The 25,018-nt window shown below is 46.8% G+C and overlaps 1 protein-coding gene across 1 annotated transcript in view; it reads left to right on the top strand.

Annotated features, from left to right (window-relative positions):
• Positions 1-2,034: 2,034 nt before the first annotated feature.
• The window catches only part of CPLX1 (complexin 1), a 161,728-nt gene continuing 138,744 nt past the window's right edge, over positions 2,035-25,018 (top strand). The window contains exons 1-4 of the mRNA XM_044443855.1: positions 2,035-2,039; positions 5,386-5,550; positions 6,531-6,665; positions 6,889-7,016. Of these exons, the coding sequence (XP_044299790.1) occupies positions 2,035-2,039; positions 5,386-5,550; positions 6,531-6,665; positions 6,889-7,016 (433 nt within the window). The remainder of the gene's footprint in view (positions 2,040-5,385; positions 5,551-6,530; positions 6,666-6,888; positions 7,017-25,018) is intronic.

Here is a 25,018-nt window from a genome sequence, read left to right on the forward strand (position 1 = left end):
CTCACTGCACGAAGAAGAAGGCATATACAGGATGAGACGATCTGTTCCTGAATTGTATTTATTTATGGCATTTCTCTCCGGCCTTTTCCCTGCAATGAACCCAAGGCCACTTACATAACATTCCTCTGCATTTGATCCTCACAGCAGCCCTGCAAGATAGGTTAGGCACAGAGTCAATGGCTGCTCCAGACTGGGCTGCCATGCTTTGCTGACTTTAATGGAGATAATGGACAGCATCCAATGCTGCAGCTCTGATTATGTCATTTACTGGCGATGCCACTGAATTTCATTGGGCAAGGCCCATGCATTCATAATACCCGTGCCTCTAGCAAGCTTGGATCACTGTTTTACCAGTTCATCATTAATTGTGGAATAACGGTACGCTTTGGAACATGTGCCGTCTGCAGCTTAGGCTTCACATTTCTGGGCGTGGTATAACCATTTTTGCAGTTTAACACCGTGCATGTGCAAAGCCTCATATACATAGACCAGGGCTGTAGGAGGACTCCATCTGGGCTCAGCTCCCCAGCTCAGATCTGCTGTGATGCAGGCATGAGTCCGGTTTCCTGGTGCGTGTGCCCAGCATCAGTGTGGCTCTCGCCACAAAAGGAGCCCTACACAAATGCTGTGCAAGAAGCATCCCTTGGAAGAAGGCTTCCATCCTCATCACTTTCGCTCTGCAAGGGTTCACGGACTTTCTCTCAGCTCAGGTCAACTCACTTTCCGAGTCAGGGCTGAGCAGGAGAGGAAGTCCACAAATGCTGGAGGGATGGATTCTGTGGGGCTTTGATCATTTGTAACATAGAGTGAGATCTCAAATTCCCACAGGACTCCTATCCACGCTGACATGGGAGAATGAGTTACTTTCCAAGTAAATAGCAAGTTCACTCATCACAAGCAACTCTATGCTGGACTAATGAGTTTTCTGGGGAAACCCACAGGGCCAGCCCAAGCTAGTGGCATTATGGAGAGGTAACTTGCACTGATGTTATGTTGCTGATATAAGCAGGGCAGCGCTGTGTAGGAACTGGGCCTGTTTCTCCCAAAATACAGCATTCCAAGGTGGATTTATTAGACTCTCCATCTGAATGGGCAAGGTTGGAATTCTTCGCTGAAATGTTAGGACCAGCAAGCCTCAAAATAAACCAGGCAAGTGATGAAAATCAGAGAAGCACTGTTGAAGAAGCAAGGCCAGAGAGGAAGGGATGTAACATAAGCAGCCCCATCGTCTGATACAAGTAGGCTCATTGATAGCGTCCAGCATGTTGCTACCAATGACATGGGGAAATGAAGTCCTGAGTTTCTGAAAGCCCAACTTAGACTGCTAGTTAGAAGGCTGAAATCTAGGATCACCAATGTGGCTTCTTCTGAAATGTTGCCTGTTTCCCATGCACAGGGCAAGCAGATAAGGCACAGCTGAGGAGTCCCAGTGTGTGGGTGATATGGTGGTGAAAAGAAGCAGGGCTCAGCCTTTCTAGGCAGTGGAGAACATTTTTGGGATAAGCTGAGCCTGTACAGAAGGGACTGACTCAACTTGAACCAAAATGCAACCAGGCTACTGGCTCATAGCATAAAAACAGTGGCAGAGCTGCAGAGTAGCTTTTAAACAGAACCCCAGGGGAAAGCCGCCAGGAATAGCGAAGCATCCAGTTCAGTCTGAATTATTCCTAGGGGATGAAGAGGGAAAAGTTTCTGATTGCCCAAATGTAGGAAATAAGCCACAAGCATATGGTGAGACATGATAACCAATCAGAAAGACCCTAGGTGCCCAAACCCAGGTAGCGCATGTCTGGAAAGGGACATAGTGTTTAAATGTTTCTGTGCAAATGCTGCAAGATACCAAGCCAGAATAGGAGAGCTGGGGTGCCTGGTTTTAAAGGAGAAGCTAGCTATACTGGGCATAATGAAAATCTGGTGGGTTGGAGAGAAACAATGGTATACGGTCATCTCTGTATATCATTAACAACATCAAGGCCAACAATATTTTTTTAACGTATCAAGAAAACAGAAGCCATCTGGAAAGGCAATTGAACCATGGGGTGAGAATGAAATTAAAGGAGCTCTAAAGAAGGATAAGGAGATTGCAGAGAAGCTGAATGAATTCTTTTCAGCTGTCTTCACCGTGGAAGATGCAGAACAGACAATTCTGCCTGAAGTGTTGTTTTCAGGAAAGGAGTATGATGAGTTAAGGTAGATAGTGGTAATAAAAGATGAAATTCTCAACCTTACTAGCAATTTGAAAATCAGTTTGCTGCCAGGTCCTAATGGTATCCAGTCTAGAGTTCTTAAGGAATTCAAATTTGAAATCATTGACCTGTTTACAAAAATATTTAACTTGCTCCTAAAATCAGCCTCTGAACCAAGGAAGGGGGAAATGGCCAATGTGACACTAGTTTTTAAAAAGGGATCTGGGAAATTACAGGCTGGTCCGTTTAATGTTTGTTCTAGGTAAATTGGTTGAAAACATTATTAAAGATAGAATCGGTGGGTATCTGGAGGGATATTCTTCGCTGAAATAGGATCAACATTTCTTCTGCAATGGTAAGTCCTGTCATACTGATCTATTAGAGTGTCAATAAACACATGGATAGGGGCAATCTGGTAGACTTGGACTTCCAAAAGGCTTTTAACAAAGTCCCCCATCAAAGACTCCTGTGCAAACTCAGCAGCTTGCATAGCCTGCCTGCATAGCTGTACACTGAGCTAGCATGTTAAGTCACCTTTGCTAAGCTGGCAAGGCATGGGCCTGCAGCTGGATGGGAGACCACATGTGGAAGCAGAGCAGGGGGTTGGACTTGATGGCCTTATAAGTGCCTTTCAACTCTACTACTATTCTATTCTATTCTATTCTGTCATGGAGTAAGAGTTCTTCTTATGGATCAGTAAGTGCATAAAGAATAAAAAGCAGAGAGTGGGAATAAGTGGTAATTTCTCCCAATGGAGGGATGTGAAGAGTGGGGTCCCACAGGATTCTGCATTAGGACCAATGCTCTTCCACCTACTTATAAATGATCTAGATTTCTGCATGAGCTGCAAAGTGGCCAAGTTTGCTATTGACACCAAACCATTTAGGGTGATTAAAACCGAAAGGCATTGTGATGAAAAGAAAATAAAACTGCCAAGATCATAATTCCCTTATACAACTCAGTGTTAAAATATCATGACCCATTCTGGTCATTACATCTAAAAAAGCACAGTATTAAGTTGGAAAAGGGCAACTAAAATGAACAAGGGCAGCTCCCCTATGAGGAATGGTTACAACATCTGGGATTGTTTAGCTTAGACAAAAAAGGCAATTAAATGGATGCATGATAGAGGTGTTCAAAATTATGCCTGGTGTGGAGAAAGTGGATCAGCAGATATTTTTCTCTGCCTCCCATAAGGTTAGAGCCCAGTGTCATGCCGTGAAGCTGACTGATGGGAGATTCGGGACAAATAAAAGGAAGTCCTTCTTCACACAGCACCTACTTAAACTGTGATGGTCACCAGGGAGTACTGATAGTCACAAATGTGAATGGCTTTAAAAGGGGATTGGGTCCATTTATGGAGGAGAAGGCTATCAGTGGCTGCCAGTCTTGATGGCTAGGCACTGCCTCCAGGATCAGAGGCAATCTGCCTATGTACATCAGTTGCTGGGGAACCCAGGCATATGTTATACTCCTAGCCTGCTTGAGGGATCCTCTGGGCAGCTGGTTTGCACTGTGTGAATGGAATGCTGGACTAGTTGGACCCCTGGTCTGGTCCAGCCTGGCTCTTCTTGGGTGCTTCTTAAGTCAGGCAAGAGTGCTCAGATTTCTCTGTCAGAGATGCCAAGATTGCATTCCTGTTCACCCTCTTACCTGGGAAGAAGTGGATTAATAGAAAGGGACTTATTTCTCCACTGGACTTATTTCCAAGTAGCTATGCATGACTTTTCATTGCTAGATATCCTTTAGAAGTACACTTCTCAGGATGCCTCTGGAGAAAGCTCAGTTATGAAAGGCACCCTCCTATGCATGTTTACACAAGCCCTACAACTCACAGTGCTCCCCAGCCAGCATGATTAGCTGGGGATGCTGAGAGTTGTAGGATATTTTCTATTCAAGCATACACTTCAGCAGGACTATGCCCCCAAATCTGTAATCTGGATATTCCCTAACTTTACAGCTGTGTGCCACCTTTGTTATATTGCTGCCACAGACCCATACAGCTACTATTCAGAGGATAACAGACACCCATGACTGTGAGAAATGGAACATTTTCTGTCATGGCACGGTGACTTTGGAATGACCTTCTGCAGCCAGCCAGCCAGCCAGCCAGCCAAATCTCTCTGATGGCAGTAAAACCTTCGACCTCAAACACCTTTCTGTACCATCGGATATCTCCTAGGAGTCTGACCTGTGCTGGCAGAGGATGAAGGAAGCTTTAGCTCCACAAATCTGGCAGGGCAAGCCTAGTAGGATGGTTGTCCCTGCTTATTATTTGGTTTTGGTCTTTTTCTGCTATTGTATGGAAGAAGTCATGTTATGATTTGCATTGCTTTATGTGATTTTAACTTCTTAAACTGTACAAGCCAGGGATGGTGGGAGGGCCTGGTGGGCTGAAAGTGTAGAGGGTGTGAAATAAAACATCTTAAATAAATAATGGGTGTGTGGGTTCACTTATCCATCACTTGCTTCCCCATCCACTTGACGAGCGGCAGCTGAAGATGTGAACTGACTGCATTGACACGCGTTGCATCTGAATTAGAGGACTCCTGGCTAGTGTTAGAGCCGCAGCTGCAGCCTCTTCATGTGCCCTGGTCAATCCTTTGATGCTGCAGTCATCAAAAGAATGAGGAGCACGTGGGGTGGAAGGAAAGAGGGGTGGCTCAGCCCAGGAGAGAAAGGGTGGGGATTCAAAAAGAGAGCAAAGGGTTCACATCAGAAGGAAAAGAAAAAACAAAGAGCCTTGTGGAGCCTGGAAGGCAGAAGACTCCATCCCTTGCTGGAAAAGAGTTGTGCACGTCAGTCTTTAAAGCGCCGCAGAACTCTTCCTTGTTCCTGTTGCGAGAGACCAACGAGGCTACCCCCGGGAAAGAATTGAGGCAAACTGTTTTAGAAGAGGCTGAGATTTAGGCTGCCATCCCATGCGCTCTTTCTTGGGAGCAAACTCTGTGCAGGACTGCAGGACTTACTTCTGAGGAAGCGCCCCTAACCTCGGGCCCCGTCGCACCACCTTGTCACTTCGGCCGATCGTCTCCCTTCTCCGCACGTGCCACAAGCACGGTCCCGTGTGTGCGTGCGTGCGCGTGTGCGTGCGCGCGCGTGCGCGTGCCTGTTCCACCGCTCCTTTGACCTTGAATCCAACTCGGGGCGCAGCGGAGCGTGCGCTAATGACCCGCTTCCGCTCTTCGCCTTCTCGCAGGGGCGCCCCTACCCCACCCCGGCGCCTTCCCCGAGAGCTCCGCTTTTCATTGGATCGCTCCCGCGCCATTCCGCCCGGCCTGCTCCTCGGCTCCCCGCCTCCCCCGCCGCTCTCTCTCTGTCGCACCCGTTCGGATCGCTTCCTTCCCGTCACGCAAGAACAGAGGTACCTCCGGAGCCTTTTGGGGAGGCTACATCAGCTGACCGGGTCTGCAGCAGAGTCAGAAGGAGAGCACCACTGCAGCGTTTTTAATTTGGCGTGTGTGCGCGCGTATGGGGGGCGGGGGGGGGAGGCCTGCTGTTTGTGCCGTGAATCAAAAGTCGGAACAGTCCCCCCCCTCCTGCCGCCTCCGCCCAAATCCAGTTCAGAAACACCCCCCTCCCCCAGTGCAATTTGCTTTTCCTCCGTGAAATCCGTTTCTTGCAGCAGCGCATCTCCGTGTCCTGCTTTACTTTGCTTCTGACACGCCCCGCCGTGAATTGCATCTCGAAAGGCTGGCATTCCTCGGCCATACTGTTCTGTTAACCTTCAGACGCCCCTGGGGGGGGCGGGGGAGAGCGGGAGCAGGGGAGGCTGGAAGCACGCTGCCACATCCACGGAATTGTGCAGGGGGTCCCTTCCCTCTGCCATGACTGCGAGAGAAGTCCCTCTCCTCGCCCTCAAGCCCTCTGCTGTGGTATTGGCTTCCACCTCCAGGTCTTTCCCCCCGCTTTGCTTTGCTCTGCGGCCCCGGATTTTTTTCGGTTCTCGAGGCTATAAGAGCGAAAACGAGAGCAGTCACGGGGCTGAGGCATGAGAACACCGCTTTGCGGAGAAACTGCTGACTTCGCTTCCTCCCTGCCGCCCCGGTCTCCACACGCACACCTCAGCATTCCACCTCCCGCCGCCCCCCTTGGCCCCCATCCTTCCCCTCTTCCTGGTGCTTCCCCTCGGAAGGATCCCACAAACTATGAAACACGTAGCACATTTGTGGAGCTCGGCAAAGGCGAGGGTATCAACCCCCTGCCCCCACCCCGCGTGTCCAAACTATGGCCGTGGTGGGTGTACGTGTGTGTTCAGACGGCCGCAGGTTGGGGACGCCGTCGAATTCCATGCCTCCCCCCTCGGCAATCCACTCCCCCCTCCCGCGCCACCCCCAACTGCAGGTGGGCGCGCAGCAACCTCCTGCGGCAGGAGCAGCTGCTAACCTCTTGCCACCCTTACCGTGGGATGATGGGCGGGGGGTGGAGTGGGGTGGAGGCTGCGAGAGCCAGCCGAGAAATGCCAATCCAGCAGCATCGGTAGCAGGAGGAGGAGGAGGAAGGAGCCAGCGTAGCGCGTGTAAGGAGGGAATAGTGTCGGGGGGATGGTCCGGAAATCCCGTGATAAAAAGAGGGAGTAGGGGAAAGTAAAGGCGCTGCCGGCTTGCCTTTCCTCTGTGACTGGCTGACCGCCGTCGTGCCCGGACACTAACCCAAGCGAGAGAACTTCTTGCGGCGCCTCCTGCCTGCCCGCGCCCTTCAGCGAGCGGCTTTCCTTCCCGAGGCGCACATGGACCCGGCCAGCAGCGGCAGGCGGAGCGACTAGGGGAGCCGGAGAAGCCGCCCGCCGCCCCCGCCAGGAGCCGCAGTCGGACGCAGCCGCTGAGCCAGGTATTTCGCGTGTCCTTCGCGCCCGCGGCGAGGGGCGGAGCTGTCCGGGGTGCTGACGGGTCCGCGCTGGGCGGCGAGGCGCCGCTGTCGGCAGCAGCCGCCGCCCGGGCGCGAGGAGGTGTCCTTGGTGCTGAACGCGCCTCCGCCGCCCGACGCTTCCGCGCCGCGGAGACGGGCTTTCCGGCTCGCCCGCTGCACGGCGGTAAGCGGCGCGGGGCGCGGGGCGCGGGTGGCGGGGCGGAGAGAGAAGAGCCGCTACTTTGTGGCGGCCGATTGGTGGAGTTGGCGGGGCAGAAGAGAGGGGTGCAAAGTGCCGCTGGATGCTTCGGTGGGACAAGCTCGGGGACACGTGCCACTCGCTGAACTCGAGGCTCTCGCAACTGGACTGCACGAGGGGTTTGCAGCGAGCTGCTCCTCCAGGTTGTCTGCGAGAGAGCTTGATTAGCTGATGGAGTCACTTAGTATCATTTGGGTACTTTGATCCCTTGATACCGAAAATACAAGGCATGGGAAAGCTGCCCAACACACAAAATACACATTCTTTGTGGGAAGTCTCTTTGCAACCTCATTGAAATTTGAAGCATGTCTCTTGATCCTTCGGTGCATGCACTGGTACCCCGCTCCCTGGAGCGCGATATATCTTTGATTGCAGAAGTTTGGCGTGGGGAAAATGGCCAATTCATGCAGTGCTGTGTTTTCTCTTAAGTAAATTCTTTCTACCTCTGCTTTCTTTTCTCTAAAGGAAAACATCTCTCAATCGAGGTCTTTCCTACTATGCTTGAAAACTAAAACAAAGCTTGTAATTTTGATTTAAGTGGCATGTTGTGAGCATTTAGGATAAGTGTGTTCCTTGCTGCAGCACCATTACCACTGGTAATGGGTCCAAGCTTTGCTGCCTCTTCTTAAGACCCTGTGCGTTTTTGGAGTTCATGTCCTGCTAAACAGCTAGATTTGGAGATGTCAGATAATGTAGAGAATTTTGCATCTGCAAACTGCTGCTCAAAGGGGAGAAATGGTGTCTTTTCTTTGCTAGTTAACAGCCTTAACTTTGCCGCCACAACCTGAAATGTCTATGCTGCAATTTCATCCAGTAGCTGTAGTTAGAATTATTTTTTCTAATCTCTCCAAAACACTTCCTGATGACTTTTAGTGAGACTATCCTTATTTTTAATGGGAGATATTTTCCACCTAACTTTAGACTCTTCTGGGATACATGATATCTGTGCCATCCCACCAGCCAATTTGCATTAAATCACTTTCCCTCTCCATCTCCCTCTCTCCTTCCCTCATAATGTGTCTGATATTTAACTCAATTTGACTGGAGTGGCTCTTCTGGTCAATGATGCAGACATGAGGTTGGCCATTAGAAGATACTGACAGAACAGCTTGCTGCTATGAATTCAAGGAGCGCAAGCGCTTCAACCTTCAAATGCCCCCCAGCGCTGCCTCTTCTCCTAATAGCTACTGCTCCCCCTTCCCTCCCCCCACACTATTGGAACAACCTCTTTCAAACATCATTAAGGATGAACCAAGTTGGAAATGTGTGATTCTCTGCCAGTTACAAAACCTCAACTAAACCCAATGAGCATTGCGTGGAACTGAACAGACCCTTCTAATGGCCTGATATAAAAACAAAACAGGTGCCTGGAAAATTCAATTAAACAGCTCTGTGGGCTAATCTATTTACATAGCAAACGAATGTTCTGTTGCTGTATCTCCTTCTTCTTTTCACAGAGCTCTGCTCTGCATGATTTTCTATCAAAAGATTCAAAGCGAATGGTTCCTAACTCCAGAAACAGTTTCCCATTAATTCAGTGCTATCCCATGTCAGCGTGAGATTGCTCCCTTTTTCCTACTTTCTAGCAATCCTTCTACAACATGTTTAAAAATATCTTGAGTTCTTAAGATGCCCAAACCATGAGCAAGTAACTTCTTCAGCTTCTGTATAAGAAATAGTGTATGATTTTGGGTGCATTCGAGGTGTTCTGTGGACCTGACTTTGGGAAGGACAAGTAGATCTGATGCAGTAAGACAGAGCACTGGGGTCAGAATACAAAATACTACTGCTAATCTTTTGTTTTGTAAATTCAGCTGCAGGCTACAACTCAAGGACCTGTCTCCCTCCAACTTGCATGTGAGAACTGATCTGGTGGGAAGGAATCTGAAGCCATCACCATGGAATTTGTCATGAAACAAGCTTTAGGAGGTAAGAGGAAAATGGTGCTATCTTGCAGCTGCTTAATGGGATGAATGAATCTAAAGCCATTGTGATTACATTTGAAAGGAAAAGATCATTGATAGAGCTATTGCTATGGTGTAGATGCTTGATGACAATGTGATTTCATACCTTTCCCTCTGCACTGACATTCTGAAAGCAATTTGGGCATATATGTATGCAAATTTCACATTGGTGATCTTACAGGCAGTGTTGTTTGAAGAAAGCCCTCTGTGGAGCACTGAGTAAAGTGGTAGAAATCTACCTACCTACCCATTCCATGCACATTAACTTCTTACCTCCTTCCCTATATATTATATAAAATGTGAAGCTTTTGGTAACTGCTGCTTTACAAAGCGTGAAGTATCATTGTATTCAGTTGTTGGATCTCTGTGCCAGTAGGGGGCAGCACTGAGAGTTGCCTTAAGACTATCGCTGGCTCCTGAATTTCCCTTCTAAACGCAGAGGTACTGCTTGAAACCAGTTTGACCGATATGGGTTGATTGGAGGGAAACCCACATAAGTCAGACCAGTTGCAAGCTGGCTCGTGGCGGTAGTGGAGAGGTGTCATATGGGACTTTGATAACTGGCATAAATCATGCAAAAATGCTGCGGGAGACTGCCCAGTGCTGATCATTAGCGTGCCTTCTTGCGGTCTGTATTGGCTGGTGGCTGATCGTCTAATGGATGTTGTGTATATGTCTGGGCAGGGTACAGATAATTTATAAGAAAAGGCACAAGTGAAGAGACTGATCCATGATTGTTACTGAGTGTCCTCACGGCGGGCTTCTCCTTCTCTTCCTGGACCTGGACCATTACGACGCACATTTTAAAATCCTCTTCCACTGACTAGCATTTCCAAGTCCTATTAAAGCTTGATTTGAAGGTCATTGACTGACAGTGATTTTGCAAATCATATTAGACTTCAATTTTCTCCCCCATATATATTATCCTGTAGGTGGTAGGACTGTTCTGTATATGTTTATGTAACTGGAAGGACTGTTGTGGTGCGGATGCAATTTGCAGTATAAAAACACATTATGATGCTATTCATCGGACACATTTACATTCAATTTAATTCTTCTTTATGTACAAGAAAATTGAGGATTTGGGTCCTTAAAAAGAAAAAGAAGGAAAATGATGTGTTCAACTTTTTTCATTATTATTTCTTTTGGATCCTTTGGTTGCCATTCTGAACATGCTTAAGCTATTAAGTCCCATTGAATTCAATCGCGTTGTGAGAATAGCACCCTTGGAAATGCATTGCATGATCCATCCCTTTGTGAATGTAGCTGACTCAGTGGGGGAGGCTTGGCAAGGGACCAGCTGAAGCCATTGCGCCCCCCCCCCCCCCAGCTCCTCCTTGGCATCCATGCAGCACTACAGCATATTGGCCACTGCAGAGATTAGGAATCTCATGCATGGCTGATGCCAATCTCCTCCTTGGTGCTTTTGCCTCCAGGTTACATATGCTCTGAAGATCTACAGGGAGGAAGGGGAAAAGTAAATGGCTTCAGTATTTGCAGTCCTCTCAATGGAGTGGTGGAGCCAGGACTGAGAGGAACATGGTGGCGACATCATCTGCCACCCACCCCAGACTTCCCTGTTCCCTCGGAGCTTACCTGCAATCCTGATGAATTTTCCCAGCCACATAATATTGCTCCCTGTCGTAATGCAAAATATTTTCAAGTGACCTGGTCTTGAATGGGACATTAAGACCCCTGAGCTTAGCAAAAGACCTGGAGGAGGTGGAAACGGCTGTAAATGGCATGTTGATTTGGGTCAAAATGGGCCTGACATTTGGGATCTCCTTGGGGATGCGGCTGGGAGGCTGTCACCGTGCATGTCTGCCCTTCAAAACATACTGTTATACCACTGGCTTTGCATAACTGAAAATGGAGATCTTTCAGACATTCAAATGCATTCGTGTTGATGATACTATTTTGACTTTCTATCAGGGATGGGCAACTTCGAGAATCCTGGAAAACACTTTTGCTTCCCAGACCACAGTCTGCCAGACAACCCAAGAATGATTGTTTTTTTTAAGAGGGGGAAAATGGAGTCTGGAGCACTGTGGAATGCCAAAAGATTAACTCTAATTTGCTTGTATGTTAAATTTGAGCCTTTGGACATGTTGGCATTATATGGTGGGCGGGGGGGGGGGAGGTAGAGGGAGAGAGAGTTCTATGCATGAGGATCACAGAAAAACTATTGCTCACCCAGTCCTAAATCCTAAGCGCATCTGCCTAGAAGTAAGTTCCAGTGAAATTCACTGGGGCTATTTCCAGTTAAAAGTGTTGTTGCCAATGCGGTTCATCTTGCCATCAATAATACATGGTGTGTCGAAATGTAAAGCTGGAGTGAAAAACAACAACCGGTTCCCTGAATCTGAGAAGATGGGAGAGGGCAGAGTAGCAACAGGTGAATATGAGCAAGTGTTTTCAGATGGGGTCCGCCTTTAAGATGCAAGGGAGTTAGGTCAAAGACTTCAGGGAAGAGTGGGCTTTGAAGGCAGAGGGGAATGCCGCAAATCTTCTGGGTTTGAGAAGGAGAAGCGAGCCTTGCCAAACCTGATGTTCTACAGATGTGATGAACTTCCTCTTCTGTCAGCCAGCGTGGCCATCCCCACACAGAACGTAATTGACTCAGAGAATATTTTGTTTCTAGTTGGACTTAAAATGATGATGATAATGAGCCGTCGCACCTTAGTCCAGTATTGCTGACTTTCATTGAAACCCTCCAGAGATTTACATGCCTGCCCCAATTTTATTGTGCACTTCAGATACTAGGATAGAAGAACTCATTGCTGTCCATGGGATCAGATCCAGATTTTGTCATCAACAAAGTGGCAAATGTATTAAAATCAACAGCAATCAAACGAATCATTACTAACTTAAGGCCCACTGATTTCTGAAGCCTGAGTAAGTCTTTGAACTAGCCTATTTATGTTGCCCTAGAGTCTTCAAACACAATTATTTGGTTTGTGAACCTGGGCTTGGCAACCCCTGAAGGGTGTGTGATTTTTTCTGGAGGAAGCAGAAACACCCCCCCCCCCCCCCCCGCCATCAAAAGCTTTTCATCAACTGGCCCCTACCAAACTCCCATCACAATGCTGCTCCAAAGACAATATTTGAGAGTGTGCATAGGTGATCTGAGTTTGTGAACATATACACATCACTGGGGACACCATATATATATAAAACAACCAGCAGGGTTTCAAATTAGGCATCACATACATTATTGGAGAATGCAATCAGGGAATTAGCTGATGGAGAAAAGGTTATATTAATGGGTGCTTTCAGTGGGTGCTTCACAGAGACTGGATCAATTGATGTTCTGGTCACGATCAACCAATACGATTTCTAAATGACCATGCGCTAGAACACCTGCTCATGCAATCAACTCAATAGGAGGTGGCCATGGACGAATCCGAAATTGAGCCCATGACCTTGTGTGAGATGTTGAACCTGCTGGGAACAGTGACCGTACTGCTGGGAACTCAGATAAGAGGGTATTGTGCATTGCTTATGGACCAGTGGTTAAGAGTGTGGAATGGGACTTGGGAGATCTGGCTTCTAGCCCCCACTTGGCCATGCAGACAACCTCAGCCCAAACTACCCCACAATGTTGTTGTGGGGATAAGACCGAGAGCAGCAGGAGGAAAATGACGCAAGCTGCTTTGAGTTTTTCAAAAGCAAAATAAGGTGAGATATAAATCAACTAAATAAATAAATAGTCTGGCCACTGTGGGAACCAGGCAGTTCTTTGGTCTGACTCATCAGCCCTATCCTATGTTCCTATTATTCTTTTACATTCATCTGCACATGTCTTCTGAGTCATGAAGACCAAGGCTGCTTGAGCTTCCCAGAGATGTGGTGCATGTTACTCCAGGCCTGCCTTTCTAAAAGAAGACAGAGAAGTGGGAAGCTGCTTCCTTGGGGCACAAATTGCCCCTTAGGGCCAGCTTCAGTTTTTGGGAGCTGCCTGAGCTTCCATCCCCCCACCCCACACCATTAGCACTCCCCGTTCAGCTGCATCTCTCCTCCAATCCTACAAATTCCATCTTTGACCCCAGTGGTGCATCCAGGTCATTTTGTACCCTAGAAGGAATAATCTTGTGGAACCCTCTTTTAATAGCCAAGACTGGAGTACTCAACTGATGTGTTGCAACTTTTCAATGTTCCTATTATGTTAGAACTGAAACCACAAAGCCCTTGTGGCCAGCCCTGATTAAAGAAAGAAATATTCTAAGAACATACACTTTGGCATGTGAGAGCCACCTAAATCACGTCTCAACTGTGATGGCAGAAATAAAATGGAGCTTTCCCTCCCTGACCTAATTCTAAACACATTAACTTGGGAATAAGCAACATTTTATTGTAGAAAAAGGATGATAGAGTTAAAAATAAAAACCATAAAATCTGCATCTGTAAGCAGGTGCATGCCCACTCGCTGGGTCCTTGGCTCTGAAAGGTTTTTAAAAATTTGTCAGATACTGCAAGTATCAGCTCACTACCCCTTCCCCTGTTTTGGTGGTCTTTTGGGATGCTATTGGTTATGGGACCCTGGCCTTCAGCCCAAAGGTACAGCCTTGCTGGTACCTCCTCTCTTTCTGGCTATTGAACAAGTTTAAGGCAAACCCCAGTACATCTCAACAGAAAAAAAAGGCCTCCCATTCCCATCCTTCCCCAGGGAGTATAACAAAGCACTTTGGGCATCTCACAAAGCGAATCTCGAAAGCATATGCAACAGCACAATGAGTCTAACAGGAACACATTCAAAAGTGTAAAACAGAATTTAAAAATAAAGAAGTAAAATCTATCTGCATTGTGATGACATTATCACACCATCACACTTTGCTTATTTAACACAGGAAGGCTAAAAAGCCTGGGGAAATGAAGGGGTGGAAACTCTTCACCTGGTGCCAAAAAGACTGAAAAGTAAGTGCCAGGTGCACCTTTCTAGAGAGGGCATTTCCCAGCAGGAGCGGCACCCCTGAAAAGGCCTCTCCACGTGCCCCACTTCATTCAGAAGAGGACCTGGGGAAAGGGTGGACTTTCTTAGGAGTAAACAATTTCTGCGTCAGATGGGGAAGAGGTTTCATAGCAATTTGGAGTTCCCCTTCTATTCCCGGGCCAAGGTAAGCCAGGTGTTGGTAGCATTGCAGAAGGGATCCAAGAGATTCAACACCCATCCGCACCTGTCTGGGCCATCCTGGCCAACGATCCTGAAGCAGGTGAGCTGCTGCCCCTGCTGCCTTCTCGCCCCACTCATCTTCCCTCCCCCTAGCAGTGCCAGGCACCCCTCTGTGGCCCCACGCACCCAGGAAACAGTTTGTGGCCCTGCTCACGGTTGCTCAATTGGCAGCAGGCTGCTGGGGGTGCTTAGGCTGCCCCACCCCTGAAGCTGAAAGTGTGCATATACTTGCATGCGCTTTGGGGGGACTCTAGTCTGGGGCGAGAGGACATCACATCTGGCCATGGGCCTTCCTGATGCCACAAGCAGTTGGCAGCCGCCCAACTGTGCCGTCAACCCTGCTGCTGATGGGTCGTTTGGGCGTGGAGATTCCTGCCATGTGATTGGATGACTAATGATGTGGGGCTTCCCACCTGACTGGCTCCTGCTGGGAGGAAGGATGCTCACTTGCAGGGAAGTTCCAGAACATCATCCGAAATTGAGAGGCCCCAGTCCGCTTTCACTCTTTGAGGATCTCCCAGTATACGATTGAATGAAGAAATGCCAAAACTCAGTTACAGAGAGTGTTATATTTAAAATTTAAGAAATGAATGCATCGAATACAGAAAGATACAATGCAATAATCTCTAATAAATCTTCCTTTTCTATTCAACAAGTGGTTTTCTAGCATTTTTCTCCTGTCCGAATTCATCCAGTATTGTGGAAACATTTGATTTGAAAATCCACAGTTCATGTGAAGCACAGCAAGGCCGTTCCAAAGGACCTTGTCAAGAATCTGGCAGTGACGCTTGGCCTGCTTTGGCATGTTGACACTTGAGGCTCTCTGTGAATTGACCTTGGGCGAAATGTCCCTCCTGCTCCCCTGCCCACATGAAAGGCTCTGCACACATATTCAAAAGCCAGTGTGTGCTTTTGCAAGTTTCTAGTCCCTCTTAGCAATGTGTGCTGACTAACCGAATCCATGTGGCTCCATCCATGAATTGGACCTTAGGAGTGTAAGAAGACACTGTGAGTTTGTGGTTCATTCAGAGAACTGAATATGTGACTAACGTGTAGGATGTAAGAAATCCCGCTGGCTTTGGTGATACTATTTATATGCTTTTAATTAGGCCTATAGTTCCGTAGTGCTTGAAGAGGGTGGATCTTTCGAAAACAACAACACTCCAGCCCAGCCAATCAGCAATTTAATTGCTGCTTTATAACATAAACTTACTCACATAATGCTCCTGGGTATTGCATCAGCAATAGGTCTCGGTGTGAGCTTTGGTCTTGCTCAAGCTAGACACTGGATGGCTTGTAGCATTAAAAGCAAAATTAGCACCTCTGCATATCCTTTGTGCAAAATGAGCCTGTCAGCATGTTGGAAAAAGGGGCAAAATGAGTCAGGAAATCAATAAAAAAAACCGGAGGCCATGTGCACAAGTCAGGTTGGAAATGTGCTAAGAATATGAGTGCATTTTTCCACTTTGCAGCAAAGTGAGGTTATAATAATGGGTTCGGCTGCCATTGATTTGTTTGGCACTTTTAAATTAGCTAATTTAAAATGACTTGGGCTCAGACACATCAATACAAACAAAACAAGTTAAATCTTTTGAGGCTTTTCGATGTGCATCATAGAAGATGGCTTGGTCACCCCCTACAAACCAGGATGAAACTTTTTATGGGCTGCTTAATCCAGTCTTTGCAACTTGCTTAGAGTTCTGGGACTTATTTGCAGCAAGCTTGACCTTGAAGACAAGGTCAAATATTCAACCGGCTTCAAGGCAGTCACTGAAAGTTAGTGTGACACAAGGTTAAGCAAGCAAATGAAACAAACATATTGGTATTTGAACGGGAAGGCCAAAAAGATGACGTGGGAACTCTTGCAGATCAGGAGAAGGAAGATAGAAAATATAAGGGCATGCAAGAGACATTTTGTGCCGGAGGTGTCTAGCTCCGTCTGTGCTCCCCTCTCACCAGATGAAAACATAATGGTGATCAATTAAATAATATTGCTCTGGGCACTGCTAATAGCACCCCAAGGCCAGACGAGGGACTGGGTTCCACCTGTTATTTCTGAGCAGCCACGTATAGGATTGCGGTCTCAATTTGCTGCCTGTGGCTGCTATGCTGCATTGTATCATTATGCAACCAGCACTTTACAGAAAGCCAAGAGAGAGTCTTCTGTCTAGAAAACTATGTAACAGGCATAAAATGCTAATTTTTACCTGCATACCTGCACACCCAGACAAATGGGCAAATTTGCATTTGTATGATCAAAAGGTTTCAGATTAGATCGTGCAGTTAGGTAATATTGCTGCACTGTTCTACTTTTGGTAGCTATTTAGATCAAGAGGCATCGGAACGAGATCAGGATTTTCTAAGATGGAAAGAATCCAATTTGGAGCAGATCAGTGGTCCACCCTGGGCAGGACAGGGTAATCTGGATGCCAAGCCGAAGTCTGCCAGAAGATTCTTTCTTGGACAATCTTCTACATATCTCCCCCCCCCCCACCCCCAGCCCCACCCCCCCGAATTCCTACAATGCCATCCAGGGTCTGAGAACCTCTGAAGTGAATGAAGCGCAGCTGTCTAGACTCTAGTTCCTGTTGTTGTGATAAAGGGTTTAGGATGAGGTTACCTGAAGGATCATCTTCACCTAGATCGACCTGCTTGATATCGGCCAGAGAGGCATTGCTGGTAGGCTCACCTTTCTGTCTGATTCTCTGACCAAGAGGGAGAACCTTTTTGGTGATGGCCACACATTCCTGGAATTTCCTTCCAAGGGATGTACATTTGCTCCTGTTCTCCTTTAAGCAAGCCTTAAAAACGTTTTTTCCAGCCTACTTTTTACCAAATCGGTGCTTTGAATGGTGAGATTTTTGTTTTGTTGGTTTGGCTGAAATTAACGTATACTGCTGCTTTTAATTAAACTATTAATTTAACTATTTAATTAAATTTAACTATTGATTTAACTATTGATAGTTTAACTATTGATTTGAAAGGGTGTCCCCCAACCCAGTGACCTCCAGATATTCTCAAGTTAAACTGCCATCTGTCCTAGCCAGCATGGCTAACAGTCAGGAATTCTGAAAGTTACATTCCCCAAATTAGGAGGGCGCTAGGGTGGCAAAGGCTTTTATAATGTTGAGAAAACTTTGGTTTTGAAAAATTCTTAAACACATACCCATAGGGTGTGTGTGTGTGTGTGTGTGTTTAAAGACATGCCTTTAAAATATGCAAAAGTACCCATTTCGATTTCCCCAAGCCTTGTATGGTCCCATTGCTTGAGCTCGTGTTCTATCCTGAGCAAAGACAATTCTTAAAATCTCTGCTAGGTGGCATGGCAAACCACTGCAGAGCATGTCTCTGAATGAAACAGCCCCTTGACATTCTTCCCAAACCGTAGATAAGAGCAGGAGCCTCCTTCTTGCAATTGACCTTTTTTTAAACTGCTGAGGATTCTTTGCACAGTATTTATGTCATGCAAGCAGCCCCAGAAGGTGGCAAGAGAAACATTGCAAGCTGGAGAGAAATTAACAAGGGAATGGGAGAGAGACAGGTTTGATTCTATAGGGGCACCTGGCGTTTGCAGGTGCGCAAGGGAGAAGGAAGAATTTAAAGCAGAGAAGCAACAGTCAAAATAATGTTGTGAGAGAGGCCAAATTGCTTGTTAATCCCATTTCTTTTTGCCCATGTCAAACAAAGAACTTTATTTTTATTATTAGTATTGCAAAGCTGTGTGTAGTGGGAAGCAAACAATGTGGTGAGAATACACACCTTGAAGGTGTACACAGTGTGTTCTATGCACTATAAAATACAAAATAAAGTAAGTGGCCAGGATACTCACGGATGTGTATGTATCCCACAAACACACATACATGGCAAAGCATCATCTTTAGTTGGAGGCTAAAGAAATGCTCATAATTATGCAGAGCTTTTTCAGAAGTGATCCAATTAGACAGACGTATATGACACTTTATTGACAGGTTGTTAAAATAGTTCTAGGCCTTTGCAAAGTGTCAGGAGGCACTCTTGTGAAAGCAGAATCAGTCAGCAGCACTTCCAGATACTCATCCTCTGCATGGCTACTCAGCAGTAAGCAGGATTAGCCTGTTTACTCACAAGTAAGCCGGACCTAGTCACTCAGCAGCTTCCTCTTGTGGGCCATGCACCCCTCTCTCCCTGCAGGGGGAAAAAACATTCTCTCCGATGAGCAGCTGATCGCAGAGAAGAGGCTTTTCTGGCAGTGCAGTGACAAAAGCACCTTTCCCTGCACAGCTGGGGAAAGTTCTTACTTCCATTCAGTTTCAGGTGAGATAGAAGAGCCTTTGGGGGTGTGGGGGGAGCGGTTGGTGGGCTGGATGGAGAATTTGAATGGACCATGCTCCATCCGAGGTCAGAAGTTCTTAACCCTGCTCTAGTTCAGCATTCCAAGTGAATGGATGCCATTGGTGAAAGAGGCAAAGCTTTCCCCGGGGAAAGAATTCCAAGATGGGGCTACACAGCTGAAAATCCCCCCCACCCCCAGTTGCCATCTATCTTAGATGGTCATGATATAGTGGGGACCCGAAGGGCAATGTCAGTACAGGATAGTGCGTAGACAGACAGATGTGGGAGCTCATGTTCCTTCACTATGTATGTGCAATGGTAGCTACTCTTTTGCAGCATTACGTCGGGGCTACATTTTAATTCAGTTTATGTGTCTTTTTTTTTTTTTTTTTTTGGTGGATTTATATGCCGCTGCAATAGCCCAAAGCTGGGCTCTCTGTGTGGCTCACAATATAAACAGCATGTCATCCTAAAATCAATAACATTAAAATGGCATATTTCAAACACATCAACAATACAATCCAAATACAAAGACAATACATCCAATTAAATTATCATATAAGCATTAAATAAAACAATTTGAACTAAAGTTGACTAAAATGAACATGGGGTCGGTTTTAAAAGCAGGTGGCCATAAAATCCATTGCTAAGATAACCAGAGAAAAGACGAGTCTTCACCTGGCCCTGGAATGATAACAAGATCGGTGCCAGGCACACCTCTCTGGAGAGCCTATTGCAGAGCTGGGAGGCAACTGCTGAGAAGGCCCCTCTGCTAGCCAGCATCCCCTTCACCTCCCTAAGAAGAACCTCCTGGCTTGATCTTAACAGACGGGTAGGGGACGTACAGGAGCAGATGATCCTTTAGGAGTTCTGGCATTGGGGACAAAAGGCAATTTCACACATTACGCTGCCTTTTATGTGTACATTTTCAATGTTCCCTTTATTTGAAAGGAAACACCCATAAATGTAAAGTGTGCCATTATGTATGTGTACAAACCTGTGTGCTTTATAGATACGCTCATCAGGCAGCTGTGGTTGGCTCGAGATGCCTGTTGAGTGTTCTCTCAGGGCACACCTGAATTTGCCCCTGTGTCATGTGTGAAAAGCCCCTGAGTTCAGGTTTGGATTAAATCCTGAAATTTGATATTAGTTTATATAATTATATATTACATTATTTATATTCCACTCCACATCTGGAGTTCTGGAATGGGGAACTCCACTCCATCCATCCATAAAAACAGATGGATGAATAAAACAGTTTGTTAAAAGTGGGAGGGTTATCAGTAAAACTGTGACTTTCTGAAGTAAAGATGTTTTCGAGGAAGGCTTCCTGAAAAACAGATGCTTTCAGGATGGCTGAATAAATAAATGAAATAAAGTAACTCTGTGGTGGTGTCTGCCTGATCTGTGGGAGCAGGAGTTCCACGGAAAAGAAGCCATTGCATTCATGCACTTCTGAGGGATGGAGAAGAAAGTAGGTGTGTAAGACCTTGGAAACATTCCCAAGAATCAACAGTGCTAGCAAATCCATATTCTCTTCTGCTGCCCTTAAGAGAAGGATGTCCTAGACCTGCCCCATCGAGGGACTAGCTGCAAATCTGTCTGGCACAGTGCAATCCTCTGGCCTCCCAGCATCCTCCAGGAGGCCACAGGATGATTCTGAATCCCAGCTCAGATCATGCAGTCCCAGCACTGGGACTCTGCCCCACTGTCCTCACAGCCAGCACAGAAAGAAACAGCACTGAAATTGCAACTGGACCTCCAAGAGGGTAAAAAACAAAACAAAACCGGGTTCCTTGTGGGAGAGGAAGTGGCTGAAACTGAGGGCTTGCGGCAATTTCCATCCGTGCCCTTCAGCCTCCTTCCCTTCCTTTCCTTTCCCCTCTCTGGTGCCTTATCTTGGCTGTGGAAAGAGCTATTTAAATAGAATTCATGGCATGAAGTGCAGCAGAGTAGGAGCCTCGTAGGCCTCCAAGTTCAGAGAAGTCTGCAGTGAGGGTGTGCGGTGCTGGGCTGTGATCTCGCTTGGTTAAAGGCAATTCTCCTATTTCTGATAGAAATGAATGTGATAGGCTTCCGTTGAACAAGACTTTCTTCACTTCTCCGTCTTGCCTTTTTGTTTAACAGGGACGAAATGGAGAGTTTAGGTTGAAGGCATGCCCTTTAATAATAATTCCTAGATGCCGTTTCTTCTCCAATGATCTTTGCTAATATTAAGCAAAGCAAAAGTGCCAGCGACACAATCTCTGCATTTTGTGCCGAGATATAAAAATGTAATGTGGTCATTTATAAATGATTTAAAATCGAGCATTACGCACACGGAGAGCATGGGTAAGCAAATGCTGTGACGGCCTCCTCCATATTTCATTTGGAGGCAAACCCGCAAAGCATGTTGACATCAGTCTATTATTTATCATTCTAATGCATCTGCAAATGATGGAGATTAAGTCACAAATGCCGGCAGGAGGGCAGATGACTAACGGGAAGAGCTCGAAGTTTATGAAGTCATGTTTGGCACAGCCGTGTGATGATGAGAGGCTGCTGTGTCAGATGGGGAGAGCCTGCAGAGAAAAATGAAGTCATTTGGGAGACGCAGGGCTGAAAATTCAGCCCCTGGGTGGGACTTAGCACGGTGAGGGATTGCAGCGGTGGCCAAGCTGGCGTGGGTGCAGGTGCTCTTGCGTTTACACATTGTCCCACCAGTGCAGGTGGCGAAAGAGCTCCGGATTAGTGAGTCATCATTCACTGAAATCGGTTACATAGTGCTAACTCCTCCAGCTTGCTGCCCTCCATAAGTACTGGACCACAATACCCATCATTCCCAGTCAGTGGCCACATAGGCTGATGCACCATCAGTTCAGGAGTATCATGGGTAAAAGAATAAAAATTAAAGCTCCACAGGCCAATGAATTTCAGAGTGATTTCTCCTGCAAGGACCCTCTTGAAAAACTAGTCTTGGGCCTGGTCTCTTTTAACCGCATTTCAGGTAATTCCCAGCCAGGGTTACTGCTTTCACTCCAGTCACAGGGCCTGTTTGTAGCTCAGACCCACTTATTTCCCTACTGGGGCCAGTCGTGCAGATCACCTCCCATCACGCTCACCCACAAATCCTTTTTAGGAAGACCCTAAAAAGAGAGGAAAGTAAAACGATGAAGAAGTGGGCCACCAAAGCCAGTGCGGTGATCTGGCAAAGATCCTGCCCAGCCATGTCAACTGGCGGGCAAGCTTGCTTGCAACACTAGGCGTTTGCTAAAGCTTGTGGGCTGCACTCCATTTTGGAAAAACCCTCCAAGCTGCATTGCAACGGTGGATAAGGTTGAAAGCAGAAGAGGTGGGCCAAAAGCAGAAGATTGGGCCCAAGTCCCCCAATGTTTGCATCGTTGAGCTTAAAGCTCTTCTTGCTGCTAACTCTAAGGAGAGGTTTTCAGCCTGTTCAGCTGGGAGAAAACACTACACAAAAGTCAAGAAACTGCCAAACAAGCTTTGGTGGGGACAAGCTGCCCCAGGGCCTTCTCCAGGGGCCTCTTCCCTTTTTTGCTCACTGGACTTTCCAGCTCGATGGAAGTAGTCCTCCCTGAGTCTTCCTTACCAGTCCTGTACATCACAGCTGGGACCAAAGATGGGACTTCAGTATCTTCTCTCCACTACCACCGTGGCACAGCAGGGCCTCGCTAGAGAGTGAACAACCCCTTTTGCAAAAGCATTAAATCATTAAACAAGCAATTCAATGTCTTCCGAGGCACAGGCCTCACTCAAGGCAGCTTGCAATAATATCATCATAAGAGCATAGCACAAAACAAAAAACGAAGCAACGGAGGCGGGTGGATAGGTTGGCCACTCGAGAACGAAGCAGGCAAGAGGGGATATGTTTGCATACAATTTGCATGTGCTCTTTTACATGAATATATACATATTATTATTCAGAATATGATTGCACTTGGAAAGAATGATTACAGCTGAAATAGAAATACAGTGCATCCCAGCAGAGCAGGGTAGAGTGAGACCAGTCGATCCTTGCCTAGTCTGTGGTTCTGGAGCTAATAGCTGGTATGCATCAGTTTCTCAGATACTTTAAGCTATAATTGGACAGAACAAATAGAGGGTTCTAGATAGAGGACTTTTAGATAGAGGATGGTCCTCTGGCAGTCCTTCCAATAGAGGACAGTCCTCAGTAAAAGAGAATGTGTGGCCACCCTGCATAGCACAAACCTCAGAAGGAATGGTGCTGAAGGCATGACAATGTGAGCCTGATGAGGATTTCTTTAAGATGAATGCATTTGTTAGGGTGCTCCTCTCCAGGAGCTGCCCCCAAGTAGATTCTGTTGAGGAGCTGCAAAGGGGAGGGCCTTCTTCATGGTAACCCCCACCTCTGGAACCTCCTGGAAGAGGTTTGCAGGCATGCATTTGCATTGGGTTAGGTGCCAGACACATCATCTCTTCTTCCTTTGGGGGTTTTAGGAGCCATTTAGAGACTGTTAACATGATTCGGAGATTTTGGCTTTTTAGCATTTAAGGACCTGTCTGTGGTTAGTGGTCCTTTGTTTCTGTTTTGATTACATTTCTGTATGCAGGACTAAAGCTCTCCGGGTGGTTCCCAGCACCCCTTCCACACGTAGTTGTTATTGTGTGCCTTGTGCCAAAACTAAATTGCTATTGTTTGCTAACCCTTTTTAGGAACACCCCCTGCCCAGAGAATGCAGCCTATGAGATGCCTGAAGGATGAGGCATCGAGGCTGGAGTGATGCAAAGCAACGGATCCACCTCCACATCCGCGCCTTGCAGAACGCGGATGGGGTGGAGGCAGGCACTTCACTGGGCTTTTCAGCCAGGCAGATTAAGAGGCCCCAGTCCTCTCTCCCCTGCGCCCCCCCCCAACCCCCCAGCACCAGCTCATGGGCTCTTGTAGCTGATGAGCTTGCATCAGGCTCATCCCGGTGAGACAGAACAACTCTGCAGCTAATCTCCTGATTTCTTGGCCTACAACTCCCATCCCATGGTAGGTCAAAACAACTGGATGACCACCCTGCTCTCGTGGATCCAAACCTATGAATACCTGTGGCAGCTGTCCACTCACTGGGAGTGACGTCTTGATAGGGCTTCCATCACTCCTTTCCACAGGCAGAGGCCAGTGGCAAGGGCACCGGGACACCATCTGGCCATCAACATTTGGGAATAGGATTGTGGTCTAAGCAAACCAGTAGAGCTCTGGTTACATGCAATTTAATTCTTGTGAAGCCCTGTAGATGCCACAAATGCAAGACTTTGCATTTGGAAGGAAAGAACCCCCTTTGAAGAGGACTGGTGACTTGTTCTTCTTTTTGCTAAAGCTCCCATCTTCGCAGAGGTTTCAAATGTCTCTATGTTTGGTCCGCTCCTGGATTTATTTATAGAACAACAACCCATCCCCAGTTTATTTATAGAACAACAACCCCCCTCGATTCATCAGGTAAAAGAAATGCTCAGCACCCTGAGGAGCCGGAAGACATACTGTGTTCAGAGTGAATAATTTATTTCTCACTTGTTAAAATGCAGTAAGTATCTTTTTAAAAGATGCAGTTGACAGGCTGAGCGATGCATTTCAATGTCATTGTCATCATCTTGGGAATCACAAAGTAAAGGCTGCTAAAGAAGGGAAGAACATGGTTCTGCTCGTGAAACTTTTGACCAAAAGTCCAAAGAGGGAGCATTTCCTGTGACGTGGGCCATTTATGCGATGCCTTCTTTCGACAAGAGAGGAAGGTGTCTCTATTGGCATGATAAAGATGCCTGGTTAAAACTGTTTTCTTCTCTAGAGCTTTTAAGCACATTTTAATGCCTATTTAATGGCCATTTTACGATCTGCTGAAATCGGGTTTTGTTTTGTTTTCATGATACACGTCATTTATATAATCTTTATTTGCTTGTGATTTCTACCTTCTCTATTTTTATTCTTGTATTTTTAATAATATTTTTATGAACGTGGTTATGAGCTACTTTGCCGACTGTAGGGCGGAATATGAGCTTGACTCCAGTTGTTACAGAAACAAGGAGAAGCAGCATACAGCTGGGTGGATGAAAAGTCTGATGCGTGAACCAAGCTTGCATTGCTGTGGAAAAGAGTCAGTGAGCAGCAGGACTGGCTCTTCAGTTACGGAAAGAGAGGCAGCTGCTTCAGGCGACAGCAAAGAGTTGGAGAAGAGGGCTGTCTGGCCACACAGGTTGCCCTGCAGATCCCGAGCCTTCCTGCTGCCTTCGGATGCGGTGAAGGACATGTTCACATCACTCGTGTTGAAGAAAAGCT

This window comes from Varanus komodoensis, unplaced genomic scaffold, assembly GCF_004798865.1.
Source record: "Varanus komodoensis strain SLA01 unplaced genomic scaffold, ASM479886v1 scaffold43, whole genome shotgun sequence".
NCBI lineage: Eukaryota > Metazoa > Chordata > Lepidosauria > Squamata > Varanidae > Varanus > Varanus komodoensis.